The sequence below is a fragment of the Sinohyriopsis cumingii genome, chromosome 15 (assembly GCF_028554795.1).
Source record: "Sinohyriopsis cumingii isolate HCF-2022 chromosome 15, ASM2855479v2, whole genome shotgun sequence".
Lineage (NCBI taxonomy): Eukaryota > Metazoa > Mollusca > Bivalvia > Unionida > Unionidae > Sinohyriopsis > Sinohyriopsis cumingii.
The window spans coordinates 63,132,645-63,155,724 of record NC_142975.1 but is presented as its reverse complement, the minus strand read 5'-3'; the positions used below and the strand labels follow the sequence as shown (position 1 = coordinate 63,155,724).

Genomic DNA, 23,080 nt, shown 5'->3' with positions numbered 1-23,080 from the left:
CCAAGATTTCAGCCCTGGTACGAGGCGATAGATCACGTTTCTGCCTCTTACTTTCTTCTTCTTATTTCTTCTCGAATGAATAGGATCGTTTCATCTTGAGTGTAAAACGTCAAATGACTCAAGTTCAAACACCATAGACTAATTTATAGTCATGGCAAACCAGCGTATATAAAAAGGGTGTGTCTTGTCCTTTCACTATTCATTTCACTCTCAAACCGAGGAGAACGATGGAAGAGACTAGCCAAATCGAACGTTTCGTCAGAGTTTTGCGAGGGGTCATTATAAAATTCTCTTCAGACCAGCCGACAGACTACTCTCCTTCCTTTCGAGATAAGAGTCAGGATACTTGCTATATCTGTCAGAAGAAAGGGCATTGGTCTTCAGAGTGTCCAGACCGTCAAAAAAGAAAAAAAAACAGGGGCTAAAAAAGACAAAAGTCAAGATACCTGTTATTATTGTAAAGAAAAAGGACATTGGTCTCCAGATTGCCCAAAAAAGAAACAAGAGGAGTCAGAAGAAAAGAAGGATTCTTCAGAAGAAGAGAGGGATTCTTCGGAAGAAGAGAGGGATTCTTCGAAAGAAGAGAGGGATTCTTCAGAGGAAGAAAGAAGACAATTCTATTTAAAAGAAGCAAAGAAACAGGAGAAGAAAAGAAGAAGGGAAGAAAATGAGGAAAAAACGGTGAAGAAATTCAAAAAACAGAGAGACTAAACAAGGAGAAAGAAGAAGTCAATGAACTTTTAATTAAAGTGTTGTGCTGTGAATTGGATTGTAAAAAATGGATAAAAGAATACATGAATGATATAAGGTAAGTGTCTTTGAGTTTTGATTTTAAAATAAGAAGCTACACTCACGCACTCATACACAGACACGTACTATAAGGGTAAAATGGGTGTGGTTTATTTTTGAGTTATTGGCAAATTGAAATTGTATTTCTTTTCGAGAAATGTGGGTGGCCCTGAAAAGCGCCTTTTTATTTTGGTGTAGGGGTGAGTTTAACCAATCAACTTTAACTGCCTTAAGCCTTTGCCACGGCCAAGGCCTACTTCTGATGATTGGGTTGAAATCACTAAGGGTGGTACGACAGGCTTAGTCACAGGGTTGGCGTGTTTAGCTCGGGAAGGTCGTATTCTCTTCGGTCGTGATAAAGAAGTCTGATACATTTGTTTCAGACTTCTTAACTCCGCTAAAATGTCCAACAGTACCGTAGCCGTTTGATTTTCACCCTCTTGTTTCTTTGCTGCTACTTCTTCTTGCTGTTGTTGCTGTTGTTTTTTTCTTACCTCTTCTTGTTGCTGTTGCTGTTGCTGTAGGAGAAAAGCTTGTTCCGCTTCCTTTTGTCGTTGCATAAATTTCTCCAATTCTTCTTTCTGTCTCTGTCTAAAATTCTCCACTTGCGGTAATGAAGAAGGTAACGAAGGTTCCGGAACAAATTCTTGCGAGGTAAGAAAATCCACAAAATCCCAATGTACCTCTTCTGAAAGTAAGTCCGGGTTCCCTTGGGCAGTCTCCCCTGCTGGTGCACCCCAATGGATCGTTTTCTGAGTTTCCGTCATGTTGAATCACTGTCGCATAGATTGACCGCACACAAGCGCTAACGAATCTATATAGACCACGTGACGTCACAGACTGCTCTCTTCGGATTGGATGCGAGCTGACTGAATTTTGTAACGCGTGTTCGGATTGGTGAATGAATTCAATCCGTTTCAATCCTTCCTGTACCTATAAATAAGCGCCAGCCATATTTCTCGAAAAGAGATAGCCTTTCCATTGCCTACCCCTTTTTAAATTTAAATTTAAATTTAAATTTAAAAAAAAAAATCCCATATTCAATTCCCCTTGTCCCTAGACAAACCCAAACTCTATTCCCATGTTAATTTCCCCTTGTCGCTAGACAGACTCACACTATAGTTCCATGTTAAATTCCCCTTGTCGCTAGAGTGACCCACGATTTTTCTCCATGTTAATTTCCCTTGTCGCCAGATTGTCCCACGATTTTTCTCCATGTTAATTTTCCATTGTCGCTAGAGTTGCCCAAGGGGTCTTGTAATGCTAATTCCCATTGTCGCTAGGGTGCTCCCATTTACTACTTTTATTCAATCCAACTGAAGATTAATGAAATGGTTTAACCACGACAGTATAATGGGGGGACATAATGACCCACATGTATATAATCTTACGGCATGTGATCTGCTCGACTTCCTTTATTTAGTCGCAAGTTTCTGGAAATCGGCTGGACGAAGTTTCTTTAAACTTTTTCTGCTGTTAGAATGGGACCTTATTTCGAAACAGTATAAGAGGCGTTGAAATCAAAGTTCTGTAAGTAAGGTTTCCATGAGTACAAACTATTGATACCGTTTATTAACATTTTCGTGTTTTTCACGCCGTGAAAATATACAACTCAATCACCAATTGACAGAACTGTTTCACCTGTGCTACCTCAGGCCAGTCAAATTGTTCTTTTAAGCCTCATTTCTCCTATAACCTTCCACCATATCTTTCATTATAACAACAACACATGACGTCTCCAGAGAACGGAACCGTCCCTTCTAAATTACTATATTTCACAATTTACCATTCACCCATCACGAATACTGCAAATGCACTCACATAATCGTTATATATAGTTAGGTTTTAATAGGGACTACAAATCTGCATGGACCCTTATGGCACTCTAACCTGAACTCACTATAAAATTAAAGCATTCATCATGTAATCAAATCCACACAATCATTTTTTGATGGGTATGAAAAATGCGCACAATCTGGATCGATTGAATAGATTATTATTATTGAACCCCTAACTAGAATATATCGATTTCAACGCCTCTGTGAGAATATCTAGTTGTCCCTTTTTTTGCTGATTCCTCTAGATGAGATTCATCAGGACTTATTTCGTGGCTCGACACTACCACCTAGAGATAAAATGTCTGTGAAAAGTCCATGTCAAAACTCTTTAAAGAGGAGACTATTGGCCCACTTGTATAATTAAGATATTATCTGCTTGCCGCATATGCTGTACCCACCCACCCCCTTTATGTAGCTACAAGTTCTGGAAATCGGTTAAAAAAATTCTTTCAATGACTTTGGCTTTTGTTGGAACAGACTCCTGAATAGAAACTGTTCATCAGAAGTTGCAATCGAAATCGTTTAGGAACGGGTTTAATTCTTTTCTTTTTTTGGGGCACCAGACAGATGCCCCCCCCCCCTTTCCTAATTACATAAATTATTTATGTGTTTTTGTATTCCCCCAGATATGTTGTAATGTATTATTTCATCGTTTTTGTAACGTGAATTTAGGAGTTCGGGTATTTATTCAATCCCTAGTGTATCTATAGAGGAGTATCTCCGAGAGTGATTTAGATTATCCTCTCGGTTAAACTTCCTCTTTTTCGTTTTCTCTGTGACCTTGCTAGGGTCTCCTACATCCCATGTTTGTTATATGTTTGTGCTATGGGTTATGTATGCTATAATGTGTTTTTGTTGGGATAGCTTGTTGGATCAAATTCTTGTAGTGCATAAGTTTTCCTATTATATTCCGTATTCATATACAACGGAAATTCTTTTCATACGTTTTGAATTTTGAAGAACGGTGATATCCCGTTATTTTTTTAATCTTATTGATTCTTATGTATGTGTTAAATCACCTTTCTTAATAAGATGAGGCTGAGCTCCATGAAGGGTTCACATTTTTTTAATTATTATGCTTCTCCCCCATGGAACAGGTCTATCTTTTAATTAGAAATATCTCAAAAATGGTTCAATCGTGGAGAGAGAGGAAAAAAAAAAATAATAATTTTTTTTTTCTTATATTGATTTGAGTTGCAAACCAAAATTCTGATTTTATACATTTTCTTTTTTAAATTTTAGATAAGTTTTAAATTTAAATTTAAGTTTAAAATCCAATTTCAATTCACATAGATTTTTTGTTGATGTTAGTGATAGAAAAGATAGAAATTCAGTTAAAATTTATTTTTTTCAAGAGGGGTTCCTTTCCAGATTCTGCCATGGGCCTGTTCACTTCGCGTAGCGCCATGTGACATAGCCCCATGGCATCATTATCGGACTTTTGGAGGAAAGGGTTAGGATATTGATAGGTATACATAATTACTAATTTGAAATAGGATTAATTAGTTATGTTAGATGTTGAGGTCGCGTCCTGTTTTGCATGACGCGAAATATTAGTATTTGTGTTCGAAAGCTTACTAATGGCTCTAGTAAACGTGAAACTACAAAAAACCATACAAGTGTGACATTGGAGATTTCTCTTATGTGGTCATAATATGCTTAGATAATAATTATTTCAAGTATCTTCGGGTTTAGGAAGCCCTCAGTTGACATCGAATGTTGTCTTGAAGTCCTTGGAACTGGGTAAACAAGCATACGGGTAGGTGTATGAAACACGCTCAGTGTGAGGAAAATCTAAACGATTTCGATTACAACTTCTGATGAACAGTTTCTATTCAGGAATCTGTTCCAACATAAGCCAAAGTCATTGAAAGAATTTGTTTAACCGATTTCCAGAAATTGGAGCTACATAAAGGGGGTGGGTGGGTACAGCAAATGCGGCAAGCAGATAATATCTTAATTTTACAAGTGGGCCAATACTTCTCCTCTTTAAAGAGTTTTGACATGGACTTTTCACTGACATTTTAGTCCTGATGAATCTCATCGAGAGGAATCAACAAAAAAAGGGGACAACCAATGGGAACCGGGTATGAAAAATGCGCACAATCTGGATCGATTGAAAAGATTGTTATTATTAAACCCTTAACTAGAATATATCGATTTCAACGCCTCTCTGAGAATATCTAGTTAGAGATCTCTTCCAACTGTATGATAAGTTTAAAGAAAATTCGTCGACCCGATATCTTGGAATCCGGAGATTAATATATGATAGTTGTAACAAAGTTCATTAGCAAATTACCTCTTCAGTCCATATCTGGTTCCTATAGTTCACCAATAAAACGACACAGACATTTATTATTGCACATTATCTTCTAAACAAATACATATTTGACTCCCAAAAGCATTTTTGACTGTGTTTGTCTAATGCAAACGGAAAACGTAAGAGGGTCTTTACGGATAAAAGCAGTTATTAAAACCGTTATAGTCTATGAACCGATTGCAAGCAAACTTTGCGATACTTGAACCCTTACTCGGAGAATTATGATTTCAACCCCTGTTTGACAGTCGGTAAAGAGTAACCAATCACAGCAGTAGGAAACCTTAGAAGAAAATTAGTCGAGAAGATTTCAACGATTTCGTGGTTAAACAAAAGAAGTAGAGGACACCACATGCGATCAGAATATTATACCTTACGCATACAGTTGGGCGGGCCTCTACGTCTCCTCGTTAGAGAGTTCTGACAATGGACCTTCCTTGATATTTTATATCTGTGCGACAGAGTCCACCCACGAAGGAAGTCCTGACGAATATCGTCGATAGGAAACAACGATGTGTACCGGGTATAAAAAATACCCCACTAAAATGTTCATAGATTGTATCAAACTTTTGCGCTAACTGAACCTCTACTAATAGAATTTTGATCACATGGTTGATTTTGGGAAGTCGGTGTCCTCATCCCGACTAATTAGCCAGTTGCTAGGGCAAAACATCACAGACTGCATTGTTGATGAGATTCCAGGATGGATGTTTTAATTTTAAAGTGAGTGCAGGTCAGAGTACCATAAATATCCCTGGAGATGAGTAGGCCGTATTAAAACCTAATCATATGTAACGATTATGTGTGTGCATGTGCATTATTCGTGACGGATGACATGTAAATTGTGCAATAGAGTAATTCAAAACGGACGGTTCCGTTGTCTGGAGACGTCTTGTGTTGTTGTTATAATGGTAGACATGGTGGAAGGTTATAGGTGAAATGTGGCCTAAAAGCATAATTTCACTGGCCTGAGGATGCGCAGGTAAAATAGTTCCCTGTCTAGGTGAGTGAGTTGTATATTTTCAAGGTGTAAAATACTACAGATACCTTGCGGAAATGGAAGCAGGAGAAAGAGTGCAGCTGTGAAGTAGTGGCGAAAACAGCAAAATAAGGGGATCCTTAAGGGTTACCGGCCATGAAAAACACGCAAATGTTAATAAACGGTATCAATAGTTTGTACTCATGGAAACCTTACTTAGAGAATTTTGATTTCAATGCCGCTTATACTGTTTTGAAATAAGACCCCTTTCTAACAGCAGAGAAAATTTGAAGAAAATTCGTCGAGCCGATTTCGAGAAACTCGAGACTAAATAAAGGAAGTCGAGCTGATCACATGCCGTCAGATTATATACATGTGAGCCATTAGTCCCCTCTTTATAAGTCTTGACATGAATCCTCCATGGATATTTTATCTCTAGGAGATAGAGTCCACTACGAAGAAAGTCCTGACGAATTTCGTGCAGACGAAACAGCAAAATAAGGGGCGCCTTAGGGGATGCCGGCTATGAAAAGCACGCAGATGTTATACATGTGAGCCATTATATCCCCTCATTATACTGTCGTGCCTAAACCATTTCGTTAATCCTCTGTTGAATTGAATAAATATACGTCAGATAATTTTGGTCAAGTGGCGGTCATAGTGAACACATAATGTCATTCATGTATATGACGTAGTCTTTGTTTTTGCAATTCAGTAGCTCAACATTTCTCACGTACTGGTTTATGTTCGCCAATGCGCTTAGGAGGTCTTTGTGTGTATCTCTCGTGCCGTTGAAACTGTCCACCGGAATGGCCTACATTCCTTAATCCGACCTATTTCAATAAACAGCCTAGCAGAAACAAATCCGTCGATATCAGCGCACCTGGCTTCAGGTCGTTATCGAGCACATTTGCTATCATTATCGGCCCTTCATAATTTTCTGAATAGAGTGTAGTAGCCGACACCGCGGGTAAGACGGTGGTACGCGACTATCCCCATGATCCAAAGCCATCCAATATGTCACGCAGTTTTGCGAGTTGCCAAGGTTGACAGTGCCAACCTTTAAACACCTCACCATGGCAGATGTTCCAGCTCGTTACTCACGAAGTTGCAGGATAAGTGTTTTCGGGATGGGCGTTTCGGAGCCGTTTAAAGTCGGAGATGGTGCTCGCCGTCTCTCCAGGCAGTCGATGGACTTTAGGGCCACACCAGCTAAGGCGCCTAGTGGCGCCCTGGCAGCAATATCCAATGACGTGAGACAAGCAAATTTGGGAATCGAAAAATATACCGACTTCTTTGTGATTTAAGACGGCAAGGAAGTTTGCTTTCTTGGATACCCGTATGCGAATATCCATAGCTAATTTTCCAGGTTGCGAGTTTCTCCAAATGTTAGAGGGTGAAGACTTCAAAATTTCTTTTTGTAGGGCATCACGTGCATGTATGTGTCATGGGTGGACATCAAATCATTTTTTCGGCGGCAGATTGAAAAACAGTTTTTAGTTCTCCACCGCAAGAGAAGGACTGAAGTTGCGATCTTCATATGTTCTTGGTTATACATAACATATATTGAGCTCCATATCTCTAGAAATCGGCCCCTTAAATTTTCAATAAATCTATCAAATGATGGAGCAGGTCCGTAGAGAGAAATTCTGCATGAGCCGCTGATATCTCGCAGTACAGTATCTGCAGGTACAAAATATCAATGCAATCGACAGTCATAGAACGTTTTTTCATATTCGATACCTAGAAATCCCCCCCCCCCGTCATTTCGCTGATTCCTCTCACTTTGTCAAGATTTATTTCGTGGTTTCAACATATTACCAGACATAAAAACTCAAAAATCGCCAATGTAAAACTCTGTAAAGAGTTATTCATGGGACTATATATATATATATATATATATATATATATATATATATATATATATATATATATATATATATATATATATATTCGATTTAATCAGACACCTGTTTCGAAAAGTGTTACTAAAATCTGCCAAAGGGCTGTAACTCTCCACTACTGTGGGTATCCATAACGACTTTCCCAGTAATCACTTTGTTCTCGATTACTGCAGTTAATATATCTTGTAGGAGTCAAACATATCCATATGTACAATCTTTCAAAAGAAAGATCGATCACGGGGTCATTTAGGCGAGAACCGTAGGATCTAGATAAGGATAGAGGCAACATCCTAGTGGTCATCGTTATAACGATCGTATAATGAGCTCCTTATTTATCGTAATCAGCTCGAAAATTCTCATTTAAATGTTTTCTACTGTTAAAATGGGTCCCTAACTAGATACTGTCCAAGAGACACCAAAACCAAAACCCTCTAAGTAAGGGCACAATTAATACAAAGTATTGAGATAATCTATGTTCAAGGTGGGTGTTTCATCTTTAGTACCGAAATAAGCGCCTCGTATTTCTCTGATTCGTCTCGAAGAAATTTGTTAATGCATACTTCGTGGGTCGATTCTCTCTCTCTCTCTCTCTCTCTCTCTCTCTCTCTCTCTCTCTCTCTATATATATATATATATATATATATATATATATATATATATATATATATATATATATATATATATATTTATATATATATATATATATATGTATGTAGGTGTGTGTGTGTGCATGTGTGTGTGTGTGTGTGTGTCAAAGAAGGGCACATGTCAAAGATGCTTAAAGAGGGGACGTAAAATAAAACATTCTAACGGCATATGCTGTACCGGTCACATTTCTCTAGCCGAGAATTTCTTGAGAGCGGCTCGACAAATTATTTTTTATGTTTTCCTACTGTTGGAACAGATTCCGAGCTAGATACTGTCCAAGAGGCGTTGAAATCAAAATCCTCTAAGTAGTCGTCACATTGCTACAAATTATTGATATATTAGATCAGGGTTCTCAAACACGCGACCCGCAAGGCCGTATCCTGTGCCCCGCAAAATGATTGGTGTTACAAGGTGTCATGAGAGATCACAAAAATGGTGCGGCCCTTGGGCCATCAAAAATCCCCTCTACAATCTTTTCCTACAGTTGGAACTGATTCCAAAATAGATGAAATCAAAGTCATCTAAGTCATTTTATAAGTAGATCAAGTTATAGCTCAATTTGATCCACATTTTGCGTGTTTTTCACAGATGGTACCTCCTAAGGCGCCCCTTTATTCGCAGTTTTATCTCCACGAAATTCGTCAGGACTTCCTTCGTAGGTGGACTCTATCTCCTAGAGATAAAATATCCATGGATGATTCATGTCAAGACTGTATAAAGAGTTTATGTAATGTGGCCCACATGTATATCATCTTACGGCATGTGATCTGCTCGACTTCCTTTCTTTAGTTTCTCGAAATCTGCTTGACTAATTTTCTTTACACTTTTCTGCTGTTAGAAAGGGGTCTTATTTCGAAACAGTATAAGAGGCGTTGGAATCAACATCCTCTAAGTAAGGGTCCCATAAGTACAAACTATATATACAGTTTATACACATTTGCGTGTTTTTCATAACCGGTACCCCCTAAGGCACCCCTTATTTTGCAGGACTTCCTTTGTAGGTGGACTCTAATTCCATGAGATAAAATTACAGCATAAGTTGGTATATATATATATATATATATATATATATATATATATATATATATATATATATATATATATACGGTACAAAAAAGCGCTCTAACACTTAAAATTAAACGTAAACGTTAATGAAACAAAAATTAGCTTATATGAAACGAAAATTGTGAATTGCCTCTGCCACCTATATAAAACATGTCAAAGAAGAATAAATGTCAGAATTCTTTAGGAGGGTACGTAATATCCAAACTTTACTTGTAAGATATGATATCATTACGGCATGTGTGATACCGAACTTCTTTTTCTAGCCGAGAAAATCTCAAAATCGGCTGTACGAATTTTCTTTAAACGTTTCCTCATGTTGGAAACGATACTGGGTTAGATATAGCTGAAGATGCGTTGAAATCAAATACCTTTTAGAAGGTGTTTAAATATTACAAATATTTAACGAATCGGTCCACATTGTGCGTGAGTTTTCATACCCAATAACCATAGGAACCCGCTAATTTCGCTGATTCTTGTCGACGAAATTCGTCAGGACGTCCTTCTTAGGTCGCCTCTATCCATCAGAAATAAAATCGTAAGGAAGGGTCCCTTTAAAAACTCTTCAAAGAGTAAACGTAATGTCCCAACTGTATATGTAAAATATAATCTTCTTACGGCAGCCAGTGTAGCCAAATCCGTTATACAGCCAAACGTTTCTCGGAATCGGCTCGACTAGTTTTCTTTAACATTTTTCCACTGTTTTAGCATTGTTGTTTATATTTGACTTAATTTATGTCTTATTTAGTTATTTGTCAGCTTTAAATTTTTTTTATTTTTTAGTGTCATTATATATCAAAATAATGTTGTTTCGTTTACTAGGAACTAGTATTTTGTCCAGAAAATAGTTTGACCTTGACTCTTCATTTTTGTAAACATAAAGCTGACCTGGTTCTCGACCTTAATTCAAAATTAGTAACAGTCACGCGAACAAGTTCTTTTTTTTATTTATTTTTATTGTGGGAATAATAAACAACTTTTATTCTCGGAGTAATAAGGATCCAGGGGCTACGTGATATTATATATATAAACATGATCACGTGATCATCTATTTTGCAATTAGACATTTCCAAAATTGCGCATTACTTAGATTTAAAAGTGATGCTTAGAGTTCAGTCTCACAGTCTGGACTTTAAAACGCTTGATGTCAAGTCGTTTCCTTTCTGTTGTAGCCAGTTTGTGAATTATATGTGAATTTTTCTTCAGATTATTTGAATTCTAAAAGATTAATTCGTTTCTCTGGAAATATTTGTTGTGCTCATACAGAATTCTTGAAATAAAACATTTTGTAAAAATATTTTTGGGATTTCAAAAACCGGAGGATTATTTCTTGTGTTTCTACAAGGAAATGTAGACAACAACATTGAACAGAATACAGCATACGTCATCGCCTTCCATCTTGGATTTTTCGTCGGGACTCGACTTGAAATCATTAGAACATTTTATTATTAGGACTTCTAAACTTTTATTCGTGGATTATTCTTGGAGTTTGTTTTTTGGCTTTGATTCTTAAAACCGTAAGTTCTTATTCTTTTATTTTTACAGCATTTTCCCAGGGAAATAAATTATTTGTTCAATTTTTCAAAGCTTGTTGTTTTCACTTTATCTTGCGATGCTGTTTATTCGAGCCTATATGTGTAACATAAGAATTGGGGGCTCATCCGGGATTTTGAATTTTGGCTAAGATATTTTAGAAAACTTCGTTGTCTTTTTTATTTGAATTCTCTATGTTTTTGAAGTCTTGTGTGGAATTGACAAACATTTCCTACAACGTGAACAAAAGTGGAAATTCTTTTTTTCAAATCCTACCCAGGAACAATAACATCTTTAAAAAAAGATGAATTGATTCAACTTTCCAGAAAATACGATATTTCTGAGGTAAAGGCTTCCTTAACGAAACAAGAAATAAGAAATATTTTGGTTCAGCATTTGGCAGAAAAGAATTTTTTGGATAAAAATTCTTTGGTTTCAATCAATAAGTCTGTATCAGACTCTGACATAAAAGTGAAGGAACTAGAATTAAAGTACAATATGGAATTGGAGTTGAGGAAGCTGGAGCTTCAGAAAGAAGAAAGAGAAAAACAAACGCAAGTAGAAGCGGGAAAAAGAGAAAGAAAGACAAATGCAGTTACAAGAAAGAACAAATGCAGTTAGAATATAAGAGAGACCGAAAACATGGAAGCATTGTGCACAGCCAACCCGATCTATGAACTTACGATTGGCAATGTACAAGGATCTAGGTTCCCGACCTGTCAGACTTCCGATTCCCGATCATCCAAGCAGTGCAAACTAGGGCTCAGGTAAAGGAAGATAACAAACCTTTACACAAATTAAAATTACCGGAAGCCATTACAGATATCTCCCACGAAGAATTTCAGAATGAGCAAAAATACGACGCGTCTCTACGTGCAAACGCGAAGAAAGCATTATCGGGTACCGTGAGGAAGAGTAAGAACGGGGGTTCCTCTAAATTCCTTACTCGAAAAGGTTTAATGTATAGGGAATACTCTATACTTGATATGAAGTTCTTGCAACTAGTGATACCCCATAAATCCAGGTCGCATGTACTCGAGGTCGCGCAGGAGTCGAGTATGGCGGGTCCTTTAGGTATGAAGAAAACAACAGAGATGGTATTAAGAGAATTGTATTGGCCTGGTGTCAATAGCGACGTAGCGCGGATCTGTCGCTCGTGCGAAGTTTGCCAGAAAACTGTATCTAAGGGCAGGGTAACTAGAGTACCGTTAGGTCAAATGCCATTGATAGATACTCCGTTTAAAAGAGTGGCCTTTGACATTGTGGGACCTATATTTCCACATACAGATCGGAAAAATCGACACATCTTGACGCTGATAGATTGCGCTACCAGATACCCCGAAGCCATAGCTTTGCCATGGATTGAAACCGAACGTGTATCCGAAGCGCTCGAGGACATGTTCAGCAGGGTCGGAGTGCCCGAAGAGGTTCTTACGGATTGTGGAGCGCAATTCACCTCAGATCTCATGGCAGAAATTAGAAGGTTGTTGTCCCTTAAACAGTTGCGCACGACACCCTACCACCCTATGTGCAATGGGTTGGTCGAGAAATTCAACGGGACGTTGAAGCAAATGTTGCGACGGAACAAACTTAAAGACCTAATAATGTTTCCTACCTTAAATAAACTCAGCATGTTTTTGTTTCTTCTATTTTTCCTAATTTCATGGTGTTTGTGTTCGTAATCTTATCATTATATATGTCTCTTTTTTTATCTTGTAGGTGTTGTCTAATGTTGTAAAGCGCTTAGTAAAGATTAGGCGCTATACAAAGTCCTCATTTTTATTATTAGTATGCGTGCGGAAAGACCTAAGGATTGTGATAGGTATCTGAACGCAATTCTGTTCGCGTATCGTGAGGTTCCTAGTGAAACCTTAGGCTTCTCCGCGTTAGAACTATTGTACTGTAGGACACTTCGTGACGCAAGACAAACTCGCGAAATCTAGTTGTAGGTACGTGAAGTACTACAACCGAGGAACGCGAAGTAAAACGTTTGATGTAGGCAATCAAGTGTTCGTGCTTCTCCCAACGAATAAAAATAAGCTGCTATTCCAATGGATATGACCATACGAAGTCAAACAGGTGAAAGGCGAAATGGACTATATCATTGCCGTGGAGGGTACGTACAAGATATTTCACGTCAATATGCTTAAACTCTACCTAGAAAGACCTAGACAAACAATAGATAAAGGGGTCTTGAATGTAATATGCGTAGCGGTGATAAAGGATAAGTCGTGTGACGAATTGGAATCGTCTCCAGGACAGAAATGCCCCTTGAATACCCCATTGACGTAGGGAAAGAAGGTCTTGACCAGATCAATGTATGCCCGGATTTATCAGTGGGTCAGCGTACACAGATATTGGAGGTTTTGTCCCAATACCCTGACGTGTTTACGGACAAACCGGGCTCTACTGGATTGATTCAACACGAGATCAAGTTGAATACCTCTGAGCCGATCAGGATTAAAGAATATCCAATACCCTTTAATGCGCGAGAGACAATCAACGAAGAAGTGGGAAAAATGTTAGACAAGGAAGTGATCGAACCTTCCAGTTCCCGGTACTCGTCCCCTGTTGTGTTAGTCAGAAAGAAAGACGGGAAGAACCGTTTTTGCATTGATTTTCGGCAATAGAACAAAATCACCGTGTTCGACGCAGAACCAATGCCAGAGATGGAAAGTTTGTTTTCGAACTTGGCAGGTCATAAATACATTCCCAAATTAGACTTTACCAACGGATAGTGGCAGATACCAATCGCTGTAATGCCCGGGAGTTAACGGCATTCGCGAATTCGAAAAGTCTTTATCAATTTAAAGTTATGCCTTTCGGTTTAGTCAACGCCGGTGCGTCATGCGTTCGTCTCATGTGCAAACTATTAAACGGTATGGAAAACGTCGACAGTTTGTAGATGATATCTTTGTTTATACACATACATGGGATGAACATGTTAAGGTATTACGGGATCTGTTCGAAAGACTTCATAATGCAAATCTTAGAGCTAAGCCCACCCAAATAAAGTACAGGGTATTTTAGCCTAGAGTGTTTGGAACATCTCGTGAGTGGATTAGGTCAGTTGAAACCTCACCCAGAGAAAATAGGAGCAATCAAAGATACACCTAGACCAAAAACTAAAAAACAAGTACGATCTTTCCTAGGTTTGATTGGGTTTTACAGGAAATGTGTCCCCAATTCTGCGGCTATTGCCAGCCCATTAACAGCCTTGACTAGGAAAGGGCAACAGAATAAAGTTCCCTGAGTTATGTGCCAGGAAAAAAGCATTTAATGCTTTAAAACAGAAACTGGCAAGTACACCAATGTTAAAGTTGCCAGAATTGAACAAAACGTTTGTGCTGAGGACTGATGCGTCCGATACGGGTCTTGGGGCTGTTTGCTACAGGAGCAAGAGGGGATGAAATTGCCCATTGCTTATGCAAGTAGGAAATTGCTCCCTAGGGAGCAAAACTACTTCGTAATTGAGAAGGAGTGCCTAGCCTTAGTATAGGGGATAGGAAAATTCCATACGTACCTTTTCGGGAGGGAGTTTACTTTACAAACGGACCATCAGCCGCTCTTATACTTGAACAAAGCAAAGGTCGCCAATGCAAGATTGGTGCGTTGGGCGTTGTCTTTGCAACCGCATAGTTTCCTGATCGAGGCGATTCGAGGATCGGAAAATGTGGGTGCTGATTTTTTAAGTAGGGTGTAGTTAGCAGATCATTTTCGTTCAGTATTCAAATTGGAAGTTTTAACAATTGTTTATGTTCACATTCCGTGATTTTTCTAAAAGTGTTACCACTTTTTTTTTGGGGGGGGAGGTTCTGTCACGGAATTAAATTCATTTATTTATTGAATACATGTACTCCGGTTTCGTTTTTTGTTACAACGATACCAGAGGATGATTTATGTATATTGTGTCGTATTTCGAAATAGTAAGTTCGGTTCATCCCATGCCGCACGTGCGAAGTGCTCTCGATGGGACGAACCAATGCATATAATGCACAGACTATGTTTGTGTATAAATACTTCACCGTACGTAATATTCTTTACAATACGGAATAGTCTTGTCAGCAGTCAGTCTGCTTCAAAAACGTGCACATCTTCAGCTGTCGAGGTATGTAAGTTTATTAATTTCTAGTTTATAAGCTATAACTACTGTATTACCACGTTTATCTTTTAATCTTTGCTATATAGCTTTGGTTTACGCAGTACAATACGCATATTTCTATTCTCGTTTTCTACTTAGCAAGGGATTTATTTTAGCAATGACAAGCTACATTTGTTTCAAAAAACTGTTTAATATAGTAGGATTCTTGTCGAGCAAGATTAGGTTTATTTTTGAACCTGTTATTTTGTAATTATTGTTCTGATAATGTAATCTATATAACTTACCGTGTATGACGTCATTGCGTTATTAAGCCCGTGTCCTGTATAGTACACGGTATTGGATATATTTTCAGCTGTCTGTGTCTGTGACCGGAGTGTCTGTGTCTCTCTCTGTGACCAGAGTGTCTGTGTCTGGAGTGGCCAGAGTGTCTGTGTCTGGAGTGACCAGAGTGTCTGTGTCTGGAGAGACCTGAGTGTCTGTGTCTCTGTCTGTGACCAGAGTGTCTGTGTCTGGAGTGACCGGAGTGTTTGTGCCTGGAGTGACCGGAGTGCTTGTGTCTGGAGTGACCGGAGTGTTTGTGCCTGGAGTGACCGGAGTGTCTACTGTCCGGGGTGTCCGGAGTATCTAACGTCCGGGTGTCCGGAGGGTCTCATGTTCGGAGTGTTCCGAGTGTTTCGCAGTGTTCCGAGTGTCCAGAGTCTGCAGCAGCTGTGTAGCTGAACTGTAGCAGCCGTGGAGCTGAAACAAAGGGTGCTGATGACGGAGTGTGTCTCCGTACATGTAATTTGTTAGCCGTTGGCTAATTTTGGATTTCGTAAAACCAAGTGTATCTATCGGGACTGTAAAGATAAGTTGTATATCTGTCCCTCCTTTTTATCACCATAATTTCGCTACCTGAGTGAATGCATTTTACTACTTGAGTAAAATTTTACATCGTTTACTACCTAAGTAAACTATATCCATCGTTTCATTGCCAAATCGTTGTGAACCATTCACCCCTTGTCTTTGTATTTGCTAAATTATTTTTTTGTTGTATTTCTCATCAAGTCTGTGCGTTCTTATGTTAATTAAATCCAATATTCGGATTATATATACACGCACATATTCATAATTAATTGCTCATGAAAGTCATTCATTATTAAACCTTGTAGTTATATCATCGTCAAAAGTGTTCTGTTGTGAATCCGAAAAGTCCACCCGATTATCTTGTTACACCATGATGCGCCCTTATTTCGCTGTTTTCTCTCGACGAAAGGTCAGGACGTCCTTGGTTAGTGGACTTTATACCCTAGGATTAAAATATCAAAGATGGATCCATGTAAAAACCTAATAAAGAGGGGACGTAATGACTCAAATGGAAACGTAAGATATAATCTTACAGCATCTGTAGAGTTCTGATTGCTTTATCTAGTCGCGATGTTCTAGAAATAGGCTGGAAAATAGTTCTTTTTCTTCTAATTTTCTTACTGTTAGAACGGATCACTACTTTCGTACTGTTCAACAGGTGTTGAAATCAAAATCCTCTAATCAGAAGTTCAGTTAGTACAAACTCTTTGATTCAGTCTATTAATCTGTGCATGTTTTTTCATACCTGGTACCCGTCGGGCGCACCTTATATTGCGGTTGCTATCGACGAAATTCGTCAGGACTTCGTTCGAGAGTTGACTATCCCCATGAGATAAAATATAAAAGAAGGTTCCATGTCAATACGGTATAAATATCTAATGTTTTCACGGCACGTGTCTTAATCGACTTTCATCCAGCAGTAGATTTCTCGAAATCGCCGCGACGAATTTTTTATATAAAAAAAAACTTTTAGAACGTGTACCTAGTTAGATAATATGAAGGAAACGTTGAAATCAAAATCCTCTTAGCAGGTGTTCAATTAGTACAAACTATCGGGGGTGGGGGTGGGGTAATACCAGATTCCCATAGGGCGTCCCTTATTATGCTGTTTCTTCTCGACGAAATTCGTCAGGACATTTTTCGTAGACGGATCTCTATCCCCTAGAGATAAAATGTCAAAGAAGGGTCTATGTTATAATCTTACGGTATGTGTCGTACGACACCTCCGTCATCTAGCTGATTTCTCAAAATCGGCTCAACGAAATTTCTCAAGACTTCTTTCGTTAATACACTGATCTTCTAGAGATAACATCTCAAGAAGGGTCCTTGTCAAGTCTCTTTAAAGATGATACTTAACGACCAAACTGTATAAGTAAGATATCATCTTCTTGCGTCATGTGCTTTACCTGTCCTCCACTCCCCTTATAACCCCAATTTCTGGAAATCGGTTACAAGTATGCTAAGTTCCCCAGTTCCAAGGACTTCAAGACAATATTCAAGTCAACTGAAGGCTTCTTAAACTCGTAAATACTCCACATAATTCTCCTCTAAGGACATGACGACCACACACGAGAAATCTCCAAGTTCAAACTTGTATGGTTTTTAGTGGTTTCCCTTTTACTTGAGTCATTAGTAAGCTTTTCGAACCCGAATACTAATACTTATCGCTATGCAACACAAGACACGACCCAAATGCCTAAAACAACTCATTAATCCTATATCAAATTACAAAACACATTACAAAACACGTATTCCTATCAATATCCTAAACGATTCCTACATATAGTCCGTGATCTGTCTATATTTAGCTTCATATAGCACTCTCCAATACGGTTAGAATTACACCACTGCATGCCCTAAAAAGCTTTCATCTGCATTAACTAAATGTTATCCAATTACACACTGAATTGGGAATAATGAATAAATAATAATAAAAAAACCTGTGTGAATAAGGAATAAGTATTAAAATGTATGTGAAAATATTTGAATCGGGAATAAGTAACTGGTTACTTATTCCTTATTCAATGGGTAACTGGTTACTTATTCTTTATTGAATCGGGAATAAGGAATAAGGAATAAGTAACCAACTTGATTTCGCTTCATCAGCAAATACAAAGACAAGGGGTGAATGGTTCACAACGATTTGGCAATGAAACGATGGATAGAGTTTACTCAGGTAGTAAACGATGTAAAATTTTACTCAAGTAGTAAAATGCATTCACTCAGGTAGCGAGATTATGGTGATTAAAAAGAGGGACAGATATACAACTTTTCTTTACAGTTCCGAAAGATAAACTGGGTTTTACGAACCCGAAAATTAGCCCACGGCTAACAAATTACATATACGGAGACACACTCCGTCATCAGTACACTTTGTTTCAGCTCCACGGCTGCTACAGTTCAGCTTCACAGCTGCTACAGACTCTGGAAACTCGGAACACATCGAAACACTCGGAACACTCCGAAGATTAGACCCTCCAAACATTAGACACTCCGGAAAACTCGGACATTAGACACTCCGGAAACCCCGGACAGTAGATACTCCGGACACCCCGGACAGTAGACACTTAGGACACCCCGGACGTTAGACACTCTGGTCACTCCAGACACAAACACTTCGGTCACTCCAGACACAGACATTCTAGTCACTCCAGATACAGACACTCCGGTCACAGACAGACACAGACACACCAGTCACTCCAGTCACAGACACTCCGGTCACTCCAGACACAGACACTCCGGTCACTCCAGACACAGACACTCTGGTCACTCCAGACACAGACACTCTGGTTACAGAGAGAGACACAGACACTCCGGTCACAGACACAGACAGCTGAAAACATATCCAATACCGTGTACTATACAGGACACGGACATAATAACGCAATGACGTTATACACGGTAAGTTATATAGATTACATTATCAGCACAATAATTACAAAATGATAGGTTCAAAAATAAACCAAATCTTGCTCAATAAGAATCCTACTATATTAAACAGTTTTTTGAAAAAAAATGTAGCTTGTCATTGCTAATATAAATCCCTTGCTAAGTAGAAAACGAGAATAGAAATATGTGCATTATACTGCGTAAACCAAAGCTTCATAGCAAAGATTAAAAACTAAATGTGGTAATACAGTATTTATAGCTTATAAACTAGAAATTAATAAACTTACATACCTCGACAGCTGAAGATGTGCACGTTTTTGAAGCAGACTGACTGCTGACAAGACTATTTGGTATTGTTAAGAAACTTACGTACGGTAAAGTATTTATACACAAACATAGTCTGTGCATTATATGCATTGGTTCGTCCCATCGAGAGCACTTCGCACGTGCGGCATGGGATGAACCGAACTTACTATTTCGAAATACGACACAATATACATAAATCATCCTCTGGTATCGTTGTAACAAAAAACGAAACCGGAGTACATGTATTCAATAAATAAATGAATTTAATTCCGTGACAGAACCTCCCCCCCAAAAAAAAAAAAAAAGTGGTAACACTTTTAGAAAAATCACGGAATGTGAACATAAACAATTGTTAACACTTCCAATTTGAATAGTGAACGAAAATGATCTGCTAACTACACCCTACTTTAAAACTCAGCACCCACATTTTCCGATCCTCGAATCGCCTCGATCCGGAAACTATGCGGTTGCAAAGACAACGCCCAACGCACCAATCTTGCATTGCGACCTTTGCTTTGTTCAAGTATAAGAGCGGCTCATGGTCCGTTTGTAAGGTAAGCTCCCCCCCCCCCGAAAAGGTACGTATGGAATTTTCCTATCCCCTATACTAAGGCTAGGCACTCCTTAATTTCGAAGTAGTTTCGCTCCCTAGGGAGCAATTTCCTACTTGCATAAGCAATGGGCATTTTCATTCCCTCTTCCTCCTGTATCAAAACAGCCCCAAAACCCGTATCGGACGCATCAGTCCTCAGCACAGAAGTTTTGTTTAGTTCTGGCAACTTTAAGATTGGTGCACTTACAGTGTCTGTTTTAAAGCATTAAATGCTTTTTCCTGACACACACCCCAGGGAACTTTATTTGGTTGCCCTTTCCTAGTCAAGTCTGTTAATGGGCTAGCAATAGCCGCAAAATTGGGGACACATTTCCTGTAAAACCCACTCAAACCTAGCAAAGATCGTACTTGTTTTTTTAGTTTCTATTCTTGGTGCATCTTTGATTGCTCCTATTTTCTCTGGGTGAGGTTTCAACTGACCTAATCCACTCACGAGATGTTCCAAACACTCTAGGCTAAAATACCCTATACTACATTTGGGTGGGCTTAGCTGTAATATTTGCAGTGTGAAGTCTATCGAACAGATCCCATAATACCTTAACATGTTCATCCCATGTATGTGTATAAACAAAGATATCATCTACAAAACTGTCGACGTTTTCCATACCGATTAATATCTTGCGCATGAGACGAACACATGACGAAACGGCGTTGACTAAACCGAAAGGCAAACTTTAAATTAATAAAGACCTTTCGGATTCGCGAATGCCGTTAACTCCCGGGCATTACAGCGATTGGTATCTGCCAGTATCCTTTGGTAAGGTCTAATTTGGGAATGTATTTATGACCTGCCAAGTTCGAAAATAAACTTTCCATATCTGGCATTGGTTCTACGTCGAACACGGTGATTTTTTTCTATTGTCGAAAATCAATGCAAAAACGGCTCTTCCCGTCTTTCTTTCTGACTAACACAACAGGGGACGAGTACGGGGAACTGTAAGGTTCGATCGCTTCCTTGTCTAACATTTTCCCCACTTCTTCGTTGATTGTCTCCCGCGCATTAAAGGGTCTTGGATATCATTTAATCCTGATCGGCTCAGAGGTATTCAACTTGATCTCGTGTTGAATCAATCCAGTAGAGCCCGGTTTGTCCGTAAACACGTTAGGGTATTGGGACAAAACCTCCAACATCTGTGTACGCTGACCCACTGATACATCCGGGCATACATTGATCTGGTCAATACCTTCTTTTCCTACGTCAATGGGGTATTTAAGGGGCATTTCTGTCCTGGAGACGATTCCGATTCGTCACACGACTTATCCTTTATTACCGCCACGCATTCTACATTCAAGACCCCTTTATCTATTGTTTGTCTAGGTCTTTCTAGGTAGAGTTTAAGCATATTGACGTGAAATATCTTGAACTTACCCTCCACGTCAATGATATAGTCCATTTCGCCTTTCACCTGTTTGACTTTGTATGGCCATTTCCATTGGAATAGCAGCTTAATTTTATTCGTTAGCAGAAGCACGAACACTTGATTGCCTACATCAAACGTTTTACTCCGCGTTCCTCGGTTGTAGTACTTTGCGTACCTACGACCAAACTTCGCGAGTTTGTCTTGCGTCATTCGACATGTACTCTCTAATCGTTCGCGCAGGTCTACTGCGTAATGGTAAGTAGTCTTGACTTCTTCGTCCGCGACTTCGTCTGACCACAGTTCGCGTAAAATGCGCATAGGACCACGAACTTTCCTACAGTACAATAGTTGAAACGCGGAGAAGCCTAAGCTTTCATGAGGAACGTCGCGATACGCGAACAGAATTGCGTTCAGATACCTATCCCAATCCTTAGGTCTTTCCGCACACATACTAATAATACAAATGAGGACTTTGTATAGCGCCTAATCTGTACTAAGCGCTTTACAACATTAGACAACAACTACAAGACAAAAACATGTATAATGATAGATTACGAACACAAACACCATGAAATTAGAAAACATAGAAGAAATAAAAAGCATGCTGATTTTATTTAAGGTAGGAAACGCTATTAGGTCTTTAAGTTTGTTCCGTCGCAACATTTGCTTCAGCGTCCCGTTTAATTTCTCTACGAACCCATTACACATAGGGTGGTAGGGTGTCGTGCGCAACTGTTTAAGGGACAACAACCTTCTAATTTCTGCCATGAGATCTGAGGTGAATTGCGCTCCACAATCCGTAAGAACCTCTTCGGGCACTCCGACCCTGCTGAACATATGCTCGAGCGCTTCGGATACACGTTCGGTTTCAATCCATGGCAAAGCTATGGCTTCGGGGTATCTGGTAGTGCAATCTACCGGTTTATCTGATCTGTATGTAGAAATATAGGTCCCACAATGTCAACGGCCACTCTTCTAAACGGATTATCTATCAATGGCATTTGACCTAACGGTACTCTAGTTACCCTGCCCTTAGGGACAATTTTCTGGCAAACTTCGCACAAGCGACAGAATCGCGCTACGTGGCTAATGACACCAGGCCAATAAAATTCTCTTAATACCCTCTCTGTTGTTTTCTTCATGCCTAAATGACCCGCCATACTCGACTCCTGCGCGACCTCGAGTACATGCGACCTGGATTTATGGGGGATCACTAGTTGCAAGAACTTCCTATCAAGTATAGAGTATTCCCTATAGATTAAACCTTTTCGAGTAAGGAATTTAGAGGAACCCCTATTCTTACACTTACTCACGCCTAACTGCAACTGTAACTGCATTTGTTCTTTCTTGTAATTGCATTTGTCTTTCTTTCTCTTTGTCCCGCTTGTAATTGCGTTTGTTTTTCTCTTTCTTCTTTCTGAAGCTCCAGCTTCCTCAACTCCAATTCCATATTGTACTTTAATTTTAATTCCTTCACTTTTATGTCAGAGTCTGATACAGACATACTGATTGAAACCAAAGCATTTTTATCCAAAAAATTATTTTCTGCCAAATGCTGGACCAAAATATTTCTTATTTCTTGTTTCGTTAAGGAAGCCTTTACCTCAGAATGACCGTATTTTCTGGAAAGTTGAATCAATTCATCTATTTTAAAGATCTTATTGTTCCTGGGTAGGATTTGAAGAAAAGATTTCCACTTTTGTTGACGTTGTAGAAACTGTTTGTCAATTTCACATAAGACTTCGAAAACATAGGGAATTCAAATAAAAAAGACAACAAAGTTGTCTAAAATAACTTAGCCAAAATTCAAGATACCGGATCCACGTCGTCTGCACGAAATTCGTCAGGACTTTCTTCGCAGGTGGACTCTATCTCCTAGAGATAAAATATCCA

General features: G+C 38.9%; 1 protein-coding gene across 1 annotated transcript in view; it reads left to right on the top strand.

Annotated features, from left to right (window-relative positions):
• Positions 1 to 12,128: 12,128 nt before the first annotated feature.
• Positions 12,129 to 23,080, top strand: part of LOC149781943 (cell surface hyaluronidase-like) — a 49,639-nt gene continuing 38,687 nt past the window's right edge. Inside the window, exon 1 of the mRNA XM_089935038.1 lies at positions 12,129 to 12,167. Coding sequence (XP_089791164.1) covers positions 12,129 to 12,167 — 39 coding nt within the window. The remainder of the gene's footprint in view (positions 12,168 to 23,080) is intronic.